The 23,063-nt window shown below is 33.0% G+C and overlaps 1 protein-coding gene across 13 annotated transcripts; it reads right to left on the reverse strand.

Annotated features, from left to right (window-relative positions):
* Nucleotides 1-2,094: 2,094 nt before the first annotated feature.
* On the reverse strand, nt 2,095-23,015 carry LOC134251435 (ubiquitin carboxyl-terminal hydrolase 30-like). 13 transcript variants are annotated; one of them, XM_062733846.1, is made up of 10 exons: nt 22,829-23,015; nt 12,624-12,788; nt 12,293-12,393; nt 11,082-11,165; nt 8,256-8,459; nt 7,739-7,897; nt 6,836-7,026; nt 3,387-4,384; nt 2,790-3,219; nt 2,098-2,700 (listed from the first exon to the last, which is right to left on the reverse strand). In XM_062733846.1, exons 1-8 carry the CDS (start codon nt 22,929-22,931, stop codon nt 3,979-3,981), a joined length of 1,413 nt encoding a protein of 470 aa, XP_062589830.1. In that variant the 5' UTR covers nt 22,932-23,015; the 3' UTR covers nt 2,098-2,700; nt 2,790-3,219; nt 3,387-3,978. The 13 variants fall into 13 exon arrangements, with proteins under 13 accessions (XP_062589837.1, XP_062589838.1, XP_062589834.1 ...); XM_062733848.1 differs by having other exon boundaries at nt 2,099-2,700; nt 2,790-3,064; nt 3,359-4,384; XM_062733853.1 differs by having other exon boundaries at nt 2,095-2,700; nt 2,853-4,384.
* Nucleotides 23,016-23,063: the final 48 nt, after the last annotated feature.

A 23,063-nucleotide genomic window follows, 5' to 3' on the forward strand; every position in this document is an offset into this window, starting at 1 on the left:
ATGAAGGTATATTGCTGCATAAGTAAGGGAAGTTGACGATAGAAAAGTTTAAGTCATCACGTTTATCAAATAGTTTGGTTGTTAGATTACCATTAGCGTTTTTTTCAAGTAAAATATCCAAGTATGAAACAGAAGTGTCGGACTCTGTGGTATCTTTTATCTCAAGCTCACCAGGATATATCGTATCGACGTAGGAATGGAAATTACCATTGTTAATTGACAATACGTCGTCGATATATCTAAATGTCGAGTTGAAGGCCACAGCAAGTGTTTTTTCTTCTTTTCACGCATAAGATTTTGCATAAATCCTGCTTCATATGAATATAAAAATAAGTCTGCTAATAACGGAGCGCAATTTGTACCCATGGGAATTCCAATAGATTGTTGGAATACCTGGTCTCCAAAAACCACATAGATATTGTCAATCAGAAACTCAAGCATCTTCTTGATGTCAACTTCAGAGTACTTATGTGTGCAATCAGAATCTGTTTTAACAAAATAATTTTGCAAATGACCAATGACGAGGTAAGTAAATTTACGAGTTCCATTTTTATTAAAGAAGCAGCTGTCAATGATATCAAAAAGCCTGGATTTTAATTTGTCGTGGGGAATTTTTGTGTATAAAGTTGAAAAGTCGTAAGTTTTCAACATGTTGATTTTTGATAAAGTCTTGTGATTTCAAATTGTCCAAGAGTTCTTTAATTAGAATTTTTTAGTATCCACATCTGATTCACACCAATTCTTGAATATATAGTTGCACAGTACTCTTGAAGTTTTTCCTTCACTACTGTCAATATCTTAGTGAGGAGTAACGAAAGAGGTTTGGTTGAACATTTACTGGAACCTGCAATGTATCTTTGTTTGTAAGGATTCTTATGAAGTTTCGGAATCCAATATATATAAGGTAGTTCAAATTCATTTTGACTCTGTGGAATATTAAAAGTATTCAAAACTTACACTGAACATGTAAACGAGTACAGTGAATGATAGGTTATGTCGATAAATTATGAATGACAATCGTCAAAATCATAGGCGCTCCCCATGTAATTCTGTAAGTGACAAAAGATCAGTATGAAAGAGTCTACCTCCTCTACACTATAAATTCAAAACAAAACAAAAAAAATATATGAACGTGATGATTTTAACTTTTCTGTCATCAACTTTCCTTACTTATATAGTAATATACCCTTGGAACTTGCATATGTTTTTTTTTTTGTCTCCCAGTTGATTCGATAAACAAGAGCACGCTCTACGTACGAACAATTTCTAGAACGAGGCAAGCTATTAACAAACAAGTTTTTGAAACAAAAATATCAATCGTTTCGTTTACAGCAAATACTATCCATTACTAAGTCGATTGCTGACTTTCTTTTCTTAGTTCTTGCTTTATTTACACACTGGACTGTGTACGGATTTTTCCGTGTTCCCAATCATGTGAAGGAGTACACGGCGGATGTGACCAGTCAACAGGGGATGCTTACTCCTCCATGGCACCTGATCCCATCTCTGATTAAATCAGAGGTCCGTGTTTGCATTGCTCCCCAATTTTGAAGTTTCAATAGACTATTTGGTTTGATTAGTTTTTATCTCTATATTTCAATGTATAATTATAGCATTTTTTTATATTTCCGACCTTGTTTGTAATAGAGGAGTTTTCCATACCTTGTCCATTTGCTTTTACTCTACCCCAGACCAAAAGGGGGATAATGATCCTGTAGGGCCCCCCCCCCCCCTTCTCAGATGTAAAAGATTTCTGGGCAAAATATCCAAAATCATTTGTTGAATTCTAGACTTTAAATACAATTTCACAAGATTATCACTGCAATAAAACAAATTCTTGCCAATAAAAACTGGAAACATATATAGTTTCTAATGCATGTACTTTTGAGGCACCACAAAGATACAATGTACCAGTGAAATTGCAAAACTAAAGCTGCATAATATAGGTAAAATAGAACATTTTATAACAATAACACATGTAACAGTGCAAGTAGCAGAGACGGAGAGAAAAGTCACAGTTCAATACCCAGATATCCAAAGCCGAAGTATGTAATGAAAGGTAGTTCGCACTTCCAATTCACTTCAAAATTACCAATGACAACTTGAAAATTATAATTTGCACAATTTTTATTCTTTACATAGCATATAACTGTTGACCTTCAATAATAATCATAACAAGATGCAAATAAGAACAATTCACATTTACAGTAAAAAAAGAGTCACACATGATCAAAAAGGAAGAATAAATAACAAATACTTGTCATGTGTAAGACCTCATTAAAAGTACAATAGAAATAAATGCTTCAATCTCATATTTATTACAATTAGTAAGTTCTGTAACCTCATGAAGAGTATCTATAGACATAATAAAGCTTTTGGCAGGTACAGTTCCGGGCAAAGTTTTGTATTTATTACTGATCATAATTCTGTATATATACACGTACTTTTATTTAAAAAAATAAGACACTATATAATAATTGCCTTAGATAACTTCTATGTTAAAATATGTTTTTTTTTTGGTTACATCTCCCTGAACTTTTCAAAATAATCTAAATGCAGCCTTACAAAAATTTGCAAAGTAAGGACTAAGTGGTCAACATATTCATGTAAAAACCTCAAAAGCTGATTCTCTACTCTCTCATCAACATCAGCTTTACTTTTCTCTACTCTCTCATCAACATCAGCTTTACTTTCTCTACTCTCTCAACATCAGCTTTACTAACTCTACTCTCTCAACATCAACTTTACTTTCTCTAATCTCTCATCAACATCAGCTTTACTTTCTCTACTCAGTCAACATCAGCTTTACTTTTCTCTACTCTCTCATCAACATCAGCTTTACTTTTCTCTACTCTCTCAACATCAGCTTTACTTTTCTCTACTCTCTCAACATCAGTTTACTCTTCTACTTTCTCATAAACATCATTTTTCCTCTTTTCTACTCTCTCATTAATATAAGCTTTACTCTATTCTGTTCATCAACTGAAATTTCTGGTCTAATCTCCATCTGAATTGTTGAAAATCGTGGAGAGGTGACAAATTACTTGTCAGAATTTGCAGCTTCCTCCATTGATTCCACACTGAATGTTTTTTTTTTCTTCAACAATCCTCTACTTAAAGTAAACTGCTTCCTAGTGCATTTTAACTTTACAATCATATGTATAACCAGGACTCTTGTGTTGTACTGACACCTCCATTTATCTCTAAAGAAGATTCCAACTGCTTGCTTTTCCCTAAATATTCACTCTTCTCACAGTATTTTAATGCAAGTCAAATACCACATGTACTTCATTATCATATGTGATAGCCCAACTTACAATGTGTATAATGAAGGCTCTTACACAACACTGCCAGCTACCTCCATTAATCTCAAAAGAAGATTCCACACTCAATCTTCTTTCCTTAACATTCACTTCACTTAGTCTAATACCTCCAAGTTAAATCAAACCAAGTGTGTAACTAGGCACTCCTGCACTGTAGTACCATCTACACTGTACCTCATCTGATCTTAAAAGTAGATTTCACACTCAATCTTTTCTCTCTTAAATATTCACTCAACTTGAGTCAAATATCTTCTTCACTAGTGTATAAGTGAATCCCAACCACACAATTTGTATAACCAGGCAATCTTGGCTTGTACTGCCATCACACTCAGTTGTATAGACATCGCTCACATATCAACATCAATATCATCTCTGGCACATCATGAAGCACTGAGACACATATAAGAACATCTTAGATAAATATTAAAGACGAGAGCACCACACAATATTTCCTATCATACACACAAAATTACTAACTTGCCATTCAATGACATCCTGCCTTTTTATCACAATCAGCTTTGTATGTGTGTAAAAGCAGGTAAAATGATACAAAAATATGCAGCACAGCTACAAAATGCAGCATAATTTAAACAAGTTAGGCAGTGTTAGGAAAAAAAACGGAATAACCACATCCGCAAAAAAAAAGGTATTTCGGTTACTGATCTCCTATCCTCTCATACATTAACATATAGGCCTCTGTTGAGAAAACATCCGCAATATTGACAGGTATCACACTGTTATCAGAACAACATAGCCACCTTTCTTTCCTGTATGTTCCCTTCACCGTGTTAGGACTGCGGCGATAGGTAACGAAATGTCCTGAATTGACATTGCCCAGGTGTACGATAACAGCGCTCAGTCTGTACGTGAGAGAGGACTTTGTAGATTTGCTGAGATCTGTGGGTCCGTTGTGGTTGACATCGGAATGGCTGTTCTGTGTGTCAGTCTGGGGCTGCAGGAACAGTCCATTCTGATTGGTGCGATTGTCATAATTCAGGGTCCTCAAGAGGTTTACAGGGGGTGCTGTTCCTAGGTTAAAAGTGTTCTCTTCATATTTTATCCTGGATAAAAGTCAAACAGTCCACTATAATACATATATTTCAATAGATATTTACATTGGTACAATACATGACACATTAAAATTCTAAGATGCAGTAATTCTTCACATGATATAGAAACTAATACTCATTCAAACATTATGTACAATAATATAGCATTGATAAAGCCCACTTGAGTGTCATTATATTTTATCAAGGATAAAGGTTGCTTAATTTAGCAAATGACATTTCTGGCAGTTGGATTTAATGAACCTATATTCTGGATTTAAATAGGTTCATATACGGATGATGTAGAACAAACTTGAATCTTTTGACATAAGTTTTAACTTTTCTAGCCAAGTTGTTCTTAACAAGATTTTTAAATACTCCCTCCCAGTTTTCACTATTTTTTAGTTATATCCCCTTGAAAGAGAGTGTGGCCCTTCATTTGAAAAAAAAAATGGAATCCCCTTTGCGCCAAAATACTCTGTGCCAAGTTTGGTTGAAATTGGCTCAATGGCTCTTGAGAAGAAGATGAAAATGTAAAAAGTTTACAACGACAGACAACAGACAACTTTTAATCAGAAAAGCTCACTTCAGCCTTCAGCTCAGGTGAGCTAAAAAGGCAAACAGAAGTGAAAAAATGCATTATTCTAGCTTTCATTAGGCACATAAATGCAGTAGTTTAAAATCTTTTCAACATTCCTAGACTTCTAACTCTTAATTATTTCAACTCTTAATTAGATTGGCCACAATCAAATTCAAAAGCTGTTCTTATCAATGTTTAAGGAGGCTCATTACGCCACTTTTTGATGACGTACTTCACAAAAAAATAAACCTCCATTGCGTCGACCGGTTTCCTCTGGGGACGAGTTGTACAGGTACCTCTATAATATGACCCTGACCTTTAAAACGCTTTAAAAATATATGAAACATGTAGTCTAGGTCACCTACACGTTTGTTGCATCGATGCATGGTCTCACACCAAACGTCTAGGAGCATTCCACTATAAATATTTTTACTTCAGAATGAGGCTTATCCAGAATTTGATAAAGCCTGTGATTGGTTGAACAAAAATAAACATTTGACAGCAGAGTTTTGGCTGATCTTAGAATCGACTTTCCTTTAAAAACATCACAGAAAGTATGCCTGGAGAAATTAGCAGATAGGTTCGACATATTTGCAGTGCTAGCTACGGGTTATGGGAAGTCAATGTTATACCGAAATTGATGCTTGAAGTTGAAGATTATTTACAGTGTGCCGTAGTAATTTATATAGGTCATTAGTCATCTGGTACACACAGTGCGTATGCAGGTGTAGGAGTTTGCAGATGAAATAATAATCAGTCTAAATGTTAGAGTACACACTTTCTAATCACTTGCTGAATTTAAAAAAAAAGAAATATATAGAATGTTTGACAGTATATGCTTATTTACTTTTTAAATGTAATGACTCAGCGGAGTCGCCATAAAAATTTAGAGTTAACGTTCTTTAACAGCGCCGCCCCGTGGTGAAAATTTTATCTACAGTATGCTCCAAGGCGTTTGAGTGGGGGGTCAAACGACTTGCGTGACCTAGGCTAATGAAACATGCGGTGTTATAAACAGTGAAAACAAAGTAACGGATTCATTATGCCTAAACCAAGAAGAATTGCTTTTAAGCAGAAACAAAAGAAAAACAACAGTCAAATCTTCGCCAAACAAGTAATGTCAATTTCATAGCGATGCATGCAGTGAGCTCTATCAATCAATGACATGTTTGTATAGAGGAAATTCAAGTTAAAATCCTCAACCTTGTTGAAATTAAAAAGTTATTTACTTGCACTATTTACTGTGTTGGTGTTAATTCATATATTTGCTTTATTGATTTAAATGTATAATCTGGCAATTTAAAGCTTTGCTCTGAATTTTAGATGTAATGTCAAACGTTCCTTAGCGTTTTGAGTCTTGGGTAATTAGGAAAGATAACTCTTGAAAGTGGACTTTTTATACCAAATATTTTTTAAATTGGATTTTTCATTTCGTTTAAACATTCTTCATTCAATTTGACACATGTAATTCATTGAAATACATTCCTTGTCTCTTCAGAACTCATTTTATTAATGTTTTATGCATAGATTAAAAAGATAATGACATTAATTGTTTTTTATGAGAAAATTATTTTTTCTAATAAAATTATTATAAGGTATTATGAGGTATTTTCATTGTGTGTACTTGTCTTAAGAAGATGCCCATCATTTGACACTGAAAGTTCTGAAATTCTATTGATATTAAACTTGAAATGAAATATTTAACTAAAATTAGACAAAAACTAAAAAATTCTTTAAAAAATATTTATGATATCAATACCCCCATCCGGATATTTGACATCTACATTATAAGTGGTGCTGTATTGAAATCTTAAATAAACTGTGGATGTAATGAGCCACCTTAAAATAAAGTTTTTTCTATGTATAGCATTCAATCAGTTCAATACCCAAAATGGAATAGCTCTCCTCCCCCACTGAGTCCCCCCTTTTTCCTGGACTCCTTGGCTGCTGTCTTATGGTAGACAAACTCACTCATGTCCAGAATGTCTGGGTAGGAGACAAATTCCCGTCTCTTTATGGGCATCCCATTGTCCATCCACTGGCATCTCTGGATGTGGATTGCCAGACACTGGGGGAGCTTAAAGAATCAAAAGTTATCATTAGACTCTTTGTTTTCTTAATTTTGTAACTACGTGAAAAGTAAAGAAATCAAAATTAAAGATTTACCTATGTTTTATTGTAGATGTATTTTCCTTGTCTTAGCACTATTGACTGATTTTGCTAAAACAACCTCAGGCTGATAGTATACAATAAGTGTGCAGTGTCTGTTTTAAACATATAGCAAATTTCCAATACTGACTTAAATAAAACTATCAATGTACTTTTTTCTTTGGGGTCAAAATTCCATTGAATTACAAATTCTGATTACGCCTCCCCTTGTAAATTAAACAGATTGCTTGGTCACCACTATGCGCCTTATATATACTTTAATATCATAAAACTACTTAGTATTATTCAGAAACTCAAAATATTCAAAAGACTTACTATCTTTTAGATAAAGAAAAAGGTTTGCAAGGAAGGGCTGATGTAAGGTCAGCAAGCATTAAAATAAATCTATTTAACTGACAGTCTTGATGACAATTAAACAATTTTAACTCCTCAGAGTACACAACATTCTATTCAAGAATTAACTCGGGAAAAAGTAACCCAACATTCGATAAAATGACACTCTGAAGTGAAATACATACAAAACCTTCCTTTCACTTCTTTCACGATGATTTAGAAAAGAAAGATATTAATAGATCTTTAACATTGGATCAAATAAGTGAACATGTATAAGGGTTGCTTACCTTTCCAATAGTGAGTTTTTTCTTAAATGTAGTTTTCTTCAGTGGTGCCTTACAGCCTGGAGGTCTGTGTTTTATTTTGCTGCACCCTATACACTCCACATTGTTTACAGTATCAGCACTGATGTAGTGATACAGGAGGGTTTCCAAGGAGCGATCCACCTACAAAGACCAGGCATTCACTAAATAATACACGTGTCTCTATCTGTGGTAGTCAGAAGACATCAATGTTATTGTTACTGGCTCAAAACAAAAGCTTCTCAGCAACATTACCAGAGTATTTGCCCCTCGGTATCAGACAAAATAACACTCCTGGGGTTTTCCTGTCACCTTCCGCAAATATTCTGGTATGTTGCCCTTCAAGCCATGTAATATTTATGTATAATGTCATCTTCAAAGAATGTGATAAATGCAAATTGTTTTATAGTTTCAAAAGAGTCTCTGGGTGGATCCATAAAAGTTCTGTCTAACACCCCTTTATTTTGAGGCATGAACAATATGAAGTCAATGTTACACTGACCCAGATACTCTGTGGAATGGACAGTGACAGGCTGTCAAAGTGATCGTATCTGACCGGGTTCCTGTAGCCACACTCCACACACTCCAACTGACTGGCCAGCAGGCCACGAAATGGGTGCTCCATCTCACGATGTGGAATTAAAGGCAGGGGGCACTGGATTCTGTTTATAGCATGCTCATTCTTCAGGAACTCAGTCTCAGGATTCTAGAAAAGCAGTCAACATAGTAAAAATACATCTATAGAATACTCTAAAGAATAAAAATCTAATCTACAGCCAAGGCCATAACAGTCACCTGAGTATATTCCAACAAGGTAAGGATCCACAGAAGTATAACATAAAACAAAATTTTAACTGGTAGATAGTATACACTTATCCAATGGGTGTGAGTGGGATAGCTCTTTTATCAAACCCGTGACAGAAAACTATTCCCCGAGGGCTTGCCCGAGGGGAATAGTTTCTGTCAAGGGTTTGAGAAAAGAGCTATCCCACTCACACCCAGTGGATAAGCGTTTTATTATACTGATGTATAATATAATTCCTGAGGTTTTAATTTTTTAGGAGTAAGATAATACTGCAATAATAATCTGAAAACCTGATGACGTCACAATGCTACTGAAGTCATTATAACATCATCAGTTGATAGATTTATTGCTGAAAACCAAAATTGGAGGCAAAAATTGCATGAAAATTTTCCGAGGGTGGATAGCAAAAACTATACCCCGGGGTATAGCTTTGCTATGCGTGAACTATAAAAGATAGCTATTTTACCTTCTGAACTTTATATAGGAAACATTTTAACAGAAGTATAATAAATATGTTTCCCAAAGTCAAGAGAATAGAATAATTTAATAGAGATGAACAAAATAGTCAAGTACTCAGTTTAATAACATTTTATAAAGTAGAAGAATAATTTGACTTGAATGAAATAGTCTAGTATTCAGGTAACATTTTATAAATTGTAGAATAAAAATTAGGCTTGAATGAAATAGTCTAGTACTCAATTAACATTTTATAAATGTAAATATATTTACTTGCTTGTACTTGCCAATGCTAATACGCAACGTATTGCTATATTCCTGATAATCGATTTTTCTCTCTTAGCAAGCATTTTTGAATTGCAAAAAATTAAGCTTGCATCAAATTGTCACTGTTAAGGTATTAATCTAGATAAATAATATAGAAAATTCTTTCCCACCAACTGGACAATAACAAATGTAAGATTATACAAATTAAAAATACCAATGTATAAATTGCATGTTTTTACAAAAATTGGGCACAAAACTGTGATATGCCGAAAATAACTGTTATACAGTAATATACCTATCACAATTTTATCAAAAAAACATTTCAAAGACTTTGATTATTTTAAAATGTGCAAACTAAAGATATTATTAATTATCCAGGTTCAATCAAGGGTGTACGGGGATTTACCCCAGGTTTTATTCCATACACCCTGAGGCCGAATTTATTTCCTCTGTACCCATAAAAATGCTTTGTAAACATCAGAGTGTGTCTCAATCTATCGATAAGATAACTACGTACTACAATGCATCGTGACGTCATGTTATTTGGCTTTTATCATAGAGAATGCATCCATTGTGACGTCACGTTTTATTTACACCCGGCTCAAGTCGGGTGCACGGATATTTACACCCGACTTTGTAACCAATCAAAGGTCGTGTTACAAGCTAGATAGGAAATAAAGTATTTGGTCTCGCTTTATAAAATCTATAACAGTTTATTCACGTCTATAAGAGAAATTAAAACCATGAAAGTTCCTTTTGTATTATACACAAAAAATTCTATTATAATTCCTTTATCAACTGACCTATCTTTTACATATTAAAAGTGATTATTATCAAAGGTGAAATAATTTCCCACAAATCTGCAGTCTGTGAAAACATCCTTACTTTATATTACAGCTTTGTACATTGTATTCTGTATTCAATTTAGTTGTCTTAAATACTGTACAAGTATTTTTTTCTGTCTGATTCTTAGTTTTCTAACTACAAAATACTTGATCCTGGGGCCATTATTTTCAAATATTTGGTAAAGTGCTCAATGCTTATCATGTCATTTGTATACTTGATGTTCAGAATTAAATAAGTTTTTTTTTTAAAGATTATATCACTTCTCAGGCCACATGGAGTAGGGGCATGAATTTAATACCATTTACTCATAAATGCTTTATGCCAATTTTGGTGGAAATGGGTTGGGGTTCCAGAGAATAGGGATGGGTATCGCCAAAAATTTCATATCGCAATATATCACGATTTTTTCCCACAATATCACGATAATATCATGTTATTTTTAAAAGCAGTTTTTACAATGATTTATATGAAAAGTCATTATTTTTCTAAAATATATGCTGAAAAAACAAAATTTTACTTTCTTGAAATTTTTGTGTATATAAAATCAATTATGTTTGGACGGTAAGATGCCATTCTTTTCACTATTTACAACATTTTTTTTAATACTTTCTGTAATTGTAATTTGAAAGATTGAACAAATAAATCAATAATTTCTGGACCTTATAATATGTACCTAAATACCGGTAATTAGGTCTCAGTATCACGATACATATCACGCAACAAAAAATCGCGATATACCGGTATACCGATAAAATCGCATATCCCTACCAGAGAAGAAGCAAAAAATGTTAAAATGTTCATGGATTCAAAATGGATGATGGACGATACACAGGAAGGAAAAAAATACAGATAGCATTATTTTACCTCAGTGACTCAGGTGACTTAATCATAATTTTAAGTATTAGGTGTCTTCAGTGAAAATTTTTGAAGGCTAATCTGTATTTTAGAAAATACCTCAAAGAGGGAGATAATTTCTGGGAACTTGGTTGTCTCCTCATCAATCGTCTGGGTCAACACATGAAACATTTCATGAGCATCCTGAATTTGATAGAAAAAAAATCCAATATGTATTTCAAATGTTTAACACTGTCACATAATCAACAAACAAGGAAAGAAATGGATAATTTTATCTAAAATAACCATTATATACCAGTAAATAAACCATTATACATGTACATATATATCGGTAAATATGCAAGACACAAAGTCAAGTACATATAGTTAATTTGAATATGTGAGATACCGGAGGTATTTAAAATTTTTGAGTCAAATTTATATTTCCATTTCTATTTGGTTTCTCTGTGATAACTCTTTGAAAGTTAGATCAATTGATATCTTGATAATTCAAACAGATTGTAAATTTTGCCAAACGAAAGGTCAGGAGCTAATGAGGCCTAATATGCATGTAAGTCTCATGCGGCTGTCCTTGTGTTTGACATCAGTGGGCGGGAACTATTGAAACTGACATTGGAGGTCACGCGTAATTTAAAAAATAATTTAGATAGCATTTTTTTTTAGATTTTAATTTACAATTTTATTGCACAATGAAACGGAAATATAATGAATCACTGTTTTGTTTGTGGGGTATGCCAGGGACATCAACATTTAGGAGTGAAAAGGTTCACAGCGGTATTGACTCACCGTGCTATTTTTTCTCGGTTAGATACACAGTACAAAATCTCTACTTTCGGTTCCATTCGTTTTTCAGTCAGGATCGTCATTCAGTCAGGTTTGGCAGAAGGTATAAACATTCTCCTCTGTATAATTTATAGTTCAAAAACCTAAATTTTTGTGGACTTAAAGTTTGTAAAGTATTTTTTAACTGTCAAATTAATTAAATTGATTTATTCTATTCAATTTGCATATAACCTATTTGACTAGATTAAGTAAAGGGAAGCATAAAACAACAGTTGAATTTGTTTCCTTCTATTAAAATGTATTGTATCGAAAATAACTGAACCGAGACCAAATTTTATGATAGGTATTGAACCGTGAGGGAGGCGTATCGTTTCACCCCTATCAACATTAGTTGGAATGTGGGAGAATTTATGCATAACCAGCTTCACCCATTATGCAAATTATCCCTTGTTTCCAATTATCATTGATACCTTGGCATACCAAACAAACTACACAGTGATGACTTAAAAATGTACAATGTTGTTTACCTGTTGCTCAGATGTAATGACCCACTTGTTGGCTACTAAAGCTCTGATCACCTCCACTGGACTGTAGCAGTTATCATCAATCTGTGTCTCATTATTCAGCACTGCAAAGTCAATTGTTCAGTATGATGTTTATTTTTAGCTTTTCATTAGTTAATTTAATTAAAGTGCCCATATGTTTTAACTTTTAAAGCCTGGGTGGGCGTTTTCAATACCAATACTGAATTAACATTAATGGAAGAAAAACATTCCAGCATTTTCTCTCACAATGATTTAGATGTCGATGCAAACTATTTAAGTCTAAATCTTATAATATGGATACACAGGGAGCAACCTTTGACTGTATCGTTCAGTGTACTGGCCATCAATGCAGTCTTCTCATGTCCAGAGCTCACAAAATCAGAAAGCCAGTTCCTTACATGAGAACAAGAGGCCAGGCCTTGTAAAATGGTGTTTAAAAAGCAGGTATTGCCAAGATTCACCAGTCCTGGGCAGCGATCTAAAATATAAACAACACAGGAACAGCTTAAGTACTTGTTCAACTTGTAATCAAATAAGACAACTGAAAAGAAATTCAAAATTATAAGAAGTCAAAGCAACACTACTCTGGACTACATATAGTTCTTTCTGACAAGTGAAAACTGTCAAGTATTTTCACTGTCCAGGGTTGGAAATAATTGCTTGCCTGTCTCGGGGGGCAGGGACAAAATTTCAGTTGCAAGCCTTGTGGTTACAGGCTAATTTAAACAGCTAGTTCCTGTATCCTATTGTTTCTTGCTTTCAAACAGTCTATAGAAATCTTTGAGAATTATATAAGTATAGTATTACAAATTTTAATTAAGTTTTATTTATAGATCAAGTACGTTCATAATAATGAGCATTTAAATCAGGTCTGGCAGATTTTGAGCAGGGCTGGCAACTTTGCGGAACAATATATTCAGGTCCGGTTCGGTTCCGTTTTTCTGGAATCCCGTCCGGTTCCAATTTGTACAATAGACTCGATTTTACCATAAAAATGGCCTCTAAAACAAAAGGTTAATTAGATATTACCATTATAATGTGATTTGAATCATTTGGTTCAATTATTTTTCTAGTCAGAAAACAACTTGACCTGAAAATTAAGGAACAGTGACAGTCTATGCGAAAGTTTAAAATTTTTACAGGACAAAATGTCTGGTAAAAATAAAATTTTTAACCAGACCAAACAATTTCTTACCAGACCGACTTTTTTTCCTTTAAACATGTTAAATCCATATATCATTATGATACTGAGATTGAGAGGGTGGGTGGGATGGGGTTAATTCACACTGTGAAATTTAACTTTAAATAAATTCAGAGTGAAATAGACAAGTTAACTATTTATAATTTTCCTTTGTAAAAGTTATCTATTTAAACAATTGCATGCATTTTTTTTCGTATTTGACTTATACAACATACACTGTATCAAAGATTTTCTTAAATTTAATATATGCACTTTCATTGCATATTCATTTTTCCTGAAACAATTCATTATGGTTACTCAAGTTCAATGATCATTTGAAAATAATTTCCCAACCGAATATACGTATGAGCTATCTAAATATTTTCCCAACCAAATCTACGTATGAGCTATCTAAAGATCTCTAATCCTTGACAGAGGAAATTCGAATTAGAATAAAAACGATCATGACAGGGTTGTAATACATAGAATTTAATCAGGTATTACTGCTAAATTGGTCAAATAGAGGTTATTTGTGGGGAATTTGACCATGTGTACCTCTTTATTTAGATTTATTTGGCCTTATTTTTTATCGGACATTTGGTCCTGTATACTGAAATTTTTTACCGACCCGACCTAAATTTTACCGGTAAAAACCGACGGTCCGGTGACTTTCGCATAGACTGCAGTGACATTCTTATCATACATCAAAGGTTTTTACAATGCTTGGATCTGTTGCTCTCTGCTTTATCTAAGAGCTACAGTTCTGCAGCTAACATCAATATTGACAGAAGTTGTACAGACAAGTCTCTTCTAGATTGTTGATAAGCAAGTTATGTGATTTAGGATGATTTGATGTTAAATCTTGGGATTCTGATGACACACAGAATCTGAAACCTATAGAATGTACCACCACCCATACCATGATTCAGTTTTTATTTCCTAGAGGCAAGTATGTTTGGCTGTAAACAGGTAGAATACACAGAATAAATGGATCACCTGAACACATCCAGTAAGGTTCCTTCTTCATGGGTGAGATCACATCTAACAGGTGAGCTTCTTTGAGCGTGATGAGAAGAGAAGGGGACTTTGATGAGGATGAGGAAGCTTGTGGTGAAGTAGTTTGTGATGAAGAAGAAGCTTGGGATGTTGAAGGAACTTGAGAGGTAGAGGGAACTTGTGATGTAGAGACATCTTGAGAACAGTGAAGATAGAAAGGACAGTTATGATAAGAAACAGTGAAGATAGAAAAGATGACAGTTATAATAAGAAACAGTGAAGATAGAAAGGATGACAGTTATAATAAGAAACAGCTTCTTGAATTGTAAAGAAAGTAAAAAAAGAAGTTATGAGTAGAATAGCTCAAGAAAATGAAATATGAAAGATAAAAAAAAAATCAGTATGAGTGAAGGGAAAAAAAAGTAAGTCAAAAGGTGTTGATTAAAATGTTTATTAACCATTGTTAACCTGCAGTCAGGAGGTATCAGTGAAAGCCATGATGGAGAGAGGATCAGTACGGTCACCACTAAGCTACTGAAGTTTCTCTTGATATATGACAACAGATTGATAGGTCAATGAGTGAAAGATCTGTATTTAAGGTCATTGGTCAATCCCGAAGGTTAACAGACTTGACCAAGAATCTTCCTATTAAATTTTTAGAGAATATGTAAGCAGGTAAGTATCCAAGTACCAGTGTGTACCTGTAAATGTACTGTGTATACACACAAGAGAAAGTGGTGTCACACGCATACTTGTTTATTACAAAACAAATAACACTAAATCAAGACAATATAAAGTACATTCATTTTGATATGATTTGTAATTTGCCACAATAAACATTTCGAGTGATGTTGTAATGTCTCAATGTCATGATCTTTTTCAAGAGTCTTGATCTGAGTAACAATATCCGGTAACTGGAAAAACCCGAAACCCCCCGATTTTTGGAGAATACCCATACAGGAGGGGTGAAACCCCAATAAAGTGGTGGAAACCCCATAAAATTGAATGTAATGGGGTACTATAAGTCCTAAGGTGATGTTTAATTGAATGATATTGACATCCGTAAATTTTTATAGCCAATTTTACCTCAGAATCGACGGTTTTCTTCTTGTCTTGATATACTGCACACCACGCCCGATCTAAATTCGCGATCGCTGAAGTCGTTTCGACTAATCCGTGGAAATAATTACTGTAATCTTGATCAATATGAATATTATATTATGTATGAATATTATTTTAAAAAAAATTATTTGCAAGGAAACCTTAAGAATATAAAAGAAGTATGAAATATTTATCATGTTGAAAGACATTACAGTGCAATGTTTAAATTGATTTTTTTTTTTTTAAAGAATTTAACTAGTCCATTAATCAAGAAATAAAGTCATTTTTATAAATTCCAATCATTTATAATATGTAATTAAATTAAATTAATTAATGAATGAATCTGTTAATGTAATTATTATAATGAAAGACATTACAGTGAAATTTTTAATTGAATGTTTTTTTTATGAATTTAACTAGTCCATTAATCAAGGAATAAAGTAATTTTTCTCAATTCCAATCATTTATAACATGTAATTAAATTAAATTAACTAATGAATGAATTTGTTAATTTATTTAATTTTTAATTAAGGTGTTTGTTTTGAAATGTTTTCTTCTATGTTTAATAATTAATTTTTAAATTCAGTATTCATTCATTATTATTTTCCAGTTACTAATTTTTTGTTTTAATGTTTTTGGTTCTGTTTTTTTTTTTTTTTTTTTTTTTTGGAGAGTGTGTTGTTGTTGTTTTTTTATTTTTTTTTTTTTTGGTTTGTTTTTTGTTTTGTTTTGTTTTGTTTTTTATGCAAGTAATAGAAAGATATGAGAAAGCAACATGTATCCATTACAATGAATTTATTAGAATCCAGGTCTATGAAACAAAAAAGTCTGATAAAAAATAATAAAAATGTGCATGTTGCATATGTGAATCCTTGTACAGTTGGCATTGTAACATTATTTTGAGAATATTATTCACACCTCCGCTAGCTCTGTTGTTTTGTACTGGGATAGACAGGCACCCCTGTGTGTGTACATGCACTATATACACAGCTGTTGACACTTGGTCAACTTGATAATAAACACCTTTTGTTTAAACACCTGGGTTCCCAGCTAGTCTGACCAACCCCCCTCTGGCAGGGCATGTGTATATACATTGAACCTTTACTATTCTCAATTGTACAGTTATGCTTTACAGAATTTCATTTTAAGGACGTTAGCACACACATAAGGAAAATATGAATTTTGATAATTTTGATAATTCATGACAAATTAATAAATAAAGACCTTTTAAATTAGTAATAACTGAAAATATTCATAGTTTCCTTATGTTCCCAGCTCTAGCCTCGTGGAGGCCTCCTTAAGTGTAGAGCCATGATTTGAATTATGAAACAAAAATATTAAAACCAAAGGACCTAAAGATGACCGAAAGATAAAAAATAAAAAAAAAAAACTTTAAAAAGATTTTTAAAAAACTTAAAGATACTAGTACTGGATCATTATTCCTAGTCAATCTTTTGTTCATATATAAAAATATTACAGCCAAATGAAAGTAATATACATGAAATAAAATAACATAATAAAAATTTTAGAGAAAGGAATTTATAATTTGATTAGCAATGATTTAAAAAAACAATAACATTCCTAACCTAACCTAACCTAACCTAACACAACACCAAACAGTATTCACTGGTCTGCACCCGTCTGGCGGGGGAGGAATACGTACTGCCTGATACTAACCCTATTCTAAGTTCTAACCTAACACAACACCAAACAGTATTCACTGGTCTGCACCCGTCTGGCGGGGGAGGAATACTGCCTGATACTAACCCTACTCTAGAAAAAATAATAAATATACAATCTTAAAAACATTTTTGGTTTTGTTTTTTGGTTTCAGGCATTAAATTTTTCAGTGACAAAGATACTACAACAAAAAGCTTTATTTATAGTCAATCTTTTGGAAGAGCAGTTGAATTTTGTCCAACAAAAATGTTTCTACAAGTGGGAGAAAAAGATATAAATTCATCTTCTGTGTCAGAAATAGTGTTAGGAATCCAAAACATTATTGAAAAACTGTTAAGAAATGATTCGGTTCAAAAAATATTCATTGGAAGTCTGTTTAGGCAAATGATTTGTGGTACCATGGATCCAGGAAAGTACAATTCTACGGTTTTTGATATAAATAACACATTCCGGAGGAAATATGGAAATTCTCAGAATGTGATATTTTGGAGATGTAGGGGTTTAATGAATTCGAATAAAAACATTTGACATGTCAATGGGATTAGTTTGAACAGAGAGGCAATGGAAATTTTTAGTCGACAGATTCAGCTTGCAATGAAATGTAAAATTACATAAAATACCTGTGCTTGGAGATGATCAAATAATTTCAGTTATCTTTCAACCAGTTCAGACAGACATTTTTCATAATTAAAATTCCATCAAAACTTCAGTTCTTTTATTTTGTTGTGTGATTTTTTTTTCTTCTGTTTTTTTCCTCTATTTCATATTTGTTGTAATTTAAAGACAATTCAAAATGTAAACAACTGATGTAAAAAAATTTTTTTTCTAAGAAAAGAACATAAAAAAGTGACTTTGAAATAAAATATCTATATATTTGAAAATTGATATATTATTTTAATTTACTGTTTATTTCAGGTTTCAGTATTTTCATCTTTTGACATTGATTTATTTTTTGTTCTCTTTGTAACATATAAGTAATTATTATTTCTATTTTTAATTATTATTGTTGCTTTGAACCTTTGAATTTCAAATTTTTATATCCCTACATTCAGAATTTGTCTAAAATCTCAAAAATAAATTCAGTATTTTCATATTTTGAATTTTATTTATATTTTTGTTCTCTTTGTAACAAATAAGTAATGAATTATCTTTACTATTTTTTTTTCTGTTAATGTTGCTTTGAAGCCTTTGGATATTTTCATATCTCAAAATTCAGATTTTCTCTAAAATATCCTAAATGACAATTTTTTTTAAAATTATGGCTCTAAAAAAGAATGCCTCCAAGTGGCTAGAGCTGGTAACATTGGGATAATATGAATAACTAGATACGATCTCGTTGCGAGCAACGAGTGGGTCTTCCGTCCAATTCTTGATGAGATGAGATAAGATTTTGATTGCGATTTTCACTCTAAAATAATGATTTACCACAATCTGTAAAAAGACATTGAACATTAAAGACTTAAAAAATAGGCCTTTTGCCCCTAACGACCCCTAATTTAGAAATCAGCCCTTTTTATTCAAATCATCTTAAAGATCTTAAGATTTTGAACATTTTGTGTTCAACAACTGTTCAGAAATTCTTTTTCGTTTTTGAGCTATTAGCAAAAGAAATATTTAGGGGCCAACCCTTCAACTCCTTAATGGGGACGTTTAGCAAAAAATGAAAGGTTGCATACTGTTCAGAACATTATTTTGAACAACTTTTGTTCAATATTGCTTATCAAAATATTTCTCCCTTTCGAGATATAAAGCATCAAAGATTTAGCATTCTGGCCCCTTGTGGCCCCTAATTATGTACCATACGACATAAAAACCATAATATATAGTTGTAGATGGTTGAGATAAACATCTTTGCTTCAGTAATGTATTACAAAATATTAACTGATAAAGAGTTATCGATTGAAGACTTTTGGCCCCTCTTGGCCCCTAATTCGAGTGCCCAGCCCCTTTTTCGGGATTTCATCTTAAAGATCTTAAGATTTTGAACATTTTGTGTTCAACAACTGTTCAGAAATTCTTATTTGTTTTTGAGCTATAAGCAAAAGATATGATTAGGGGCCAACCCTTCAACTCCTTAATGGGGACGTTTAGCAAAAACTGAAAGGTTGCATACTGTTCAGAACATTATTTTGAACAACTTTTGTTCAATATTGCTTATCAAAATATTTCTCCCTTTCGAGATATAAAGCATCAAAGATTTAGCATTCTGGCCCCTTGTGGCCCCTAATTATGTACCATACGACATAAAAACCATAATATATAGTTGTAGATGGTTGATATAAACATCTTTGCTTCAGTAATGTATTACAAAATATTAACTGATAAAGAGTTATCGATTGAAGACTTTTGGCCCCTCTTGGCCCCTAATTCGAGTGCCCAGCCCCTTTTTCGGGACCTCATCTTAAAGATCTTAAGATTTTGAACATTTTGTGTTCAACAACTGTTCAGAAATTCTTTTTCGTTTTTGAGCTATTAGCAAAAGAAATATTTAGGGGCCAACCCTTCAACTCCTTAATGGGGACATTTAGCAAAAAATGAAAGGTTGCATACTGTTCAGAACATTATTTTGAACAACTTTTGTTCAATGTTGCTTATCAAAATATTTCTCCCTTTCCAGATATAAAGCATCAAAGATTTAGCATTCTGGCCCCTTGTGGCCCCTAATTATGTACCATACGACATAAAAACCATAATAAATAGTTGTAGATAGTTCAGATAAACATCTTTGCTTCAGTAATGTATTACAAAATATTAACTGATGAAGAGTTATCGATTGAAGACTTTTGGCCCCTCTTGGCCCCTAATTCGAGTGCCCAGCCCCTTTTTCGGGATCTCATCTTAAAGATCTTTAGATTTTGAACATTTTGTGTTCAACAACTGTTCAGAAATTCTTTTTCGTTTTTGAGCTATTAGCAAAAGAAATATTTAGGGGCCAACCCTTTAACTCCTTAATGGGGACGTTTAGCAAAAAATGAAAGGTTGCATACTGTTCAGAACATTATTTTGAACAACTTTTGTTCAATATTGCTTATCAAAATATTTCTCCCTTTCGGGATATAAAGCATCAAAGATTTAGCATTCTGGCCCCTTGTGGCCCCTAATTATGTACCATACGACATATAAACCATAATATATAGTTGTAGATGGTTGAGATAAACATCTTTGCTTCAGTAATGTATTACAAAATATTAACTGATAAAGAGTTATCGATTGAAGACTTTTGGCCCCTCTTGGCCCCTAATTCGAGTGCCCAGCCCCTTTTTCGGGATCTCATCTTAAAGATCTTAAGATTTTGAACATTTTGTGTTCAACAACTGTTCAGAAATTCTTTTTCGTTTTTGAGCTATTAGCAAAAAAAATATTTAGGGGCCAACCCTTCAACTCCTTAATGGGGACGTTTAGCAAAAAATGAAAGGTTGCATACTGTTCAGAACATTATTTTGAACAACTTTTGTTCAATATTGCTTATCAAAATATTTCTCCCTTTCGGGATATAAAGCATCAAAGATTTAGCATTCTGGCCCCTTGTGGCCCCTAATTATGTACCATACGACATATAAACCATAATATATAGTTGTAGATGGTTGAGATAAACATCTTTGCTTCAGTAATGTATTACAAAATATTAACTGATAAAGAGTTATCGATTGAAGACTTTTGGCCCCTCTTGGCCCCTAATTCGAGTGCCCAGCCCCTTTTTCGGGATCTCATCTTAAAGATCTTAAGATTTTGAACATTTTTTGTTCAACAACTGTTCAGAAATTCTTTTTCGTTTTTGAGCTATTAGCAAAAGAAATATTTAGGGGCCAACCCTTCAACTGCTTAATGGGGACGTTTAGCAAAAAATGAAAGGTTGCATACTGTTCAGATCATTATTTTGAACAACTTTTGTTCAATATTGCTTATCAAAATATTTCTCCCTTTCGAGATATAAAGCATCAAAGATTTAGCATTCTGGCCCCTTGTGGCCCCTAATTATGTACCATACGACATAAAAACCATAATAAATAGTTGTAGATGGTTGAGATAAACATCTTTGCTTAAGTAATGTATTACAAAATATTAACTGATAAAAAGTTATCGATTGAAGACTTTTGGCCCCTCTTGACCCCTAATTCGAGTACCCAGCCCCTTTTTCGGGATCTCATCTTAAAGATCTTAAAATTTTGAACATTTTGTGTTCAACAACTATTCAGAAATTCTTTTTCGTTTTTGAGCTATTAGCAAAAGAAATATTTAGGGGCCAACCCTTCAACTCCTTAATGGGGACGTTTAACAAAAAATGAAAGGTTGCATACTGTTCAGAACATTATTTTGAACAACTTTTGTTCAATATTGCTTATCAAAATATTTCTCCCTTTCGAGATATACAGCATCAAAGATTTAGCATTCTGGCCCCTTGTGGCCCCTAATTATGTACCATACGACATAAAAATCATAATAAATAGTTGTAGATGGTTCAGATAAACATCTTTGCTTCAGTAATGTATAACAAAATATTGACTGATAAAGAGTTATTGAATAAAAACTGTTGGCCCCTTTCAGCCCTTAATTTGATGAGTCAGCACATTTTTCTTGATATCATATTAAAGATCTTGATATTTTGCACAAATGTTGTTCAGTATGTTTTAACAAAATATTTATATTTTAAAAGATATGATACAAAATGTCTCAAAAAATCACTCATAAAACGTGTCCTAAATTTTGACCCCTACCGAGCTTCCATACTAGGCACTTCCGGAAAATATCCTGACCATGTTGCAACATGGCAACATGTCCTCTACTATCACTAAAAATTTCAGCTTTCTAGCTTGAGCCGTTTTTGAGTTCCATCACAGACAAGGAGGAACTCTAAATTTCGATCAAAGGGCGATAACTCCCGACCGGAAGTGAATTTCAAAAAAATGATTTGCCGGAATTAACTTCAGATGACAACGCATCGACTGTGAAAATTTGAAGCAAATCGAACGAGACATCTCCGAGAAATCTTCTGCACAAATTTTGTAAGAAGAAAAAAGAATAAAAATAATAATAATAATAATAATAATAATAATAAAGGTAAAAAAGAAACCGAAGAATAATAGAAGGGTCTTCCGCTGAAGACGGAAGACCCTAATAATTAATACACAAATTCATATTTTCTTAATGGCTAACGTCCTTACATTTTTTGTTAAATACTTATTACATAATTAATATTTTACTATTATCATTGTAAAACAAATATAATTGTGGAAATTATTATGAATTATTTTAATATTATCTATACAATTATATTGACAAACAGCTCGCTTCGAATTTAGATCGGGCGTGGTGTACGGTAAACTCGTAATGGCGCCCGATTTCCGTCGATTCTGAGGTAAAATTGGCTATAAAAATTTACGGATGTCAATATCATTCAATTAAACATCACATTAGGCCTTATTGTACCCCATTAAGTTCAATTTTATGGGGTTTCCACCACTTTATTGGGGTTTCACCCCTCCTGTATGGGTATTCTCCAAAAATTAGGGGGTTTCGGGTTTTTCCAGTCACCCACAATATCACGCCATTTTTTTTCTCACCTTTTTTCTTGTTTCTCTTGCCTGGAGATGATGTCCATAGGACATAAGCCCCGCCAACAACAGCAGCAGTTAAGCCACCGATCCACCAAATATTTCTTTCCATTGTCAACGTGACATCTTACATCAATACCAAGGTAACGACTGCCCTGCACTTACAGCCTCCATTACAGGATATTCCATTATAGTTTATAGGGGACGGGTTTAATAAATGGTGATTTATTTCTCTATTAGTGGC

This window comes from Saccostrea cucullata, unplaced genomic scaffold (assembly GCF_032062105.1).
Source record: "Saccostrea cucullata isolate Sc308-1 unplaced genomic scaffold, CSIRO_AGI_Scuc_v1 ctg65, whole genome shotgun sequence".
Lineage (NCBI taxonomy): Eukaryota > Metazoa > Mollusca > Bivalvia > Ostreida > Ostreidae > Saccostrea > Saccostrea cuccullata.

Excerpts from the sequence above, each read along its gene's own strand:
- LOC134251435 (XM_062733853.1), bottom strand. The coding sequence starts at position 22,931 with ATGGAAAGAAATATTTGGTGGATCGGTGGCTTAACTGCTGCTGTTGTT. Across the intron at positions 11,166-12,292 it reads TCATTACATCTGAGCAACAG|GATGCTCATGAAATGTTTCA; the intron begins GTAAACAACATT and ends TATCAAATTCAG. Across the intron at positions 7,027-7,738 it reads AAAAACTCACTATTGGAAAG|CTCCCCCAGTGTCTGGCAAT; the intron begins GTAAGCAACCCT and ends TGATTCTTTAAG.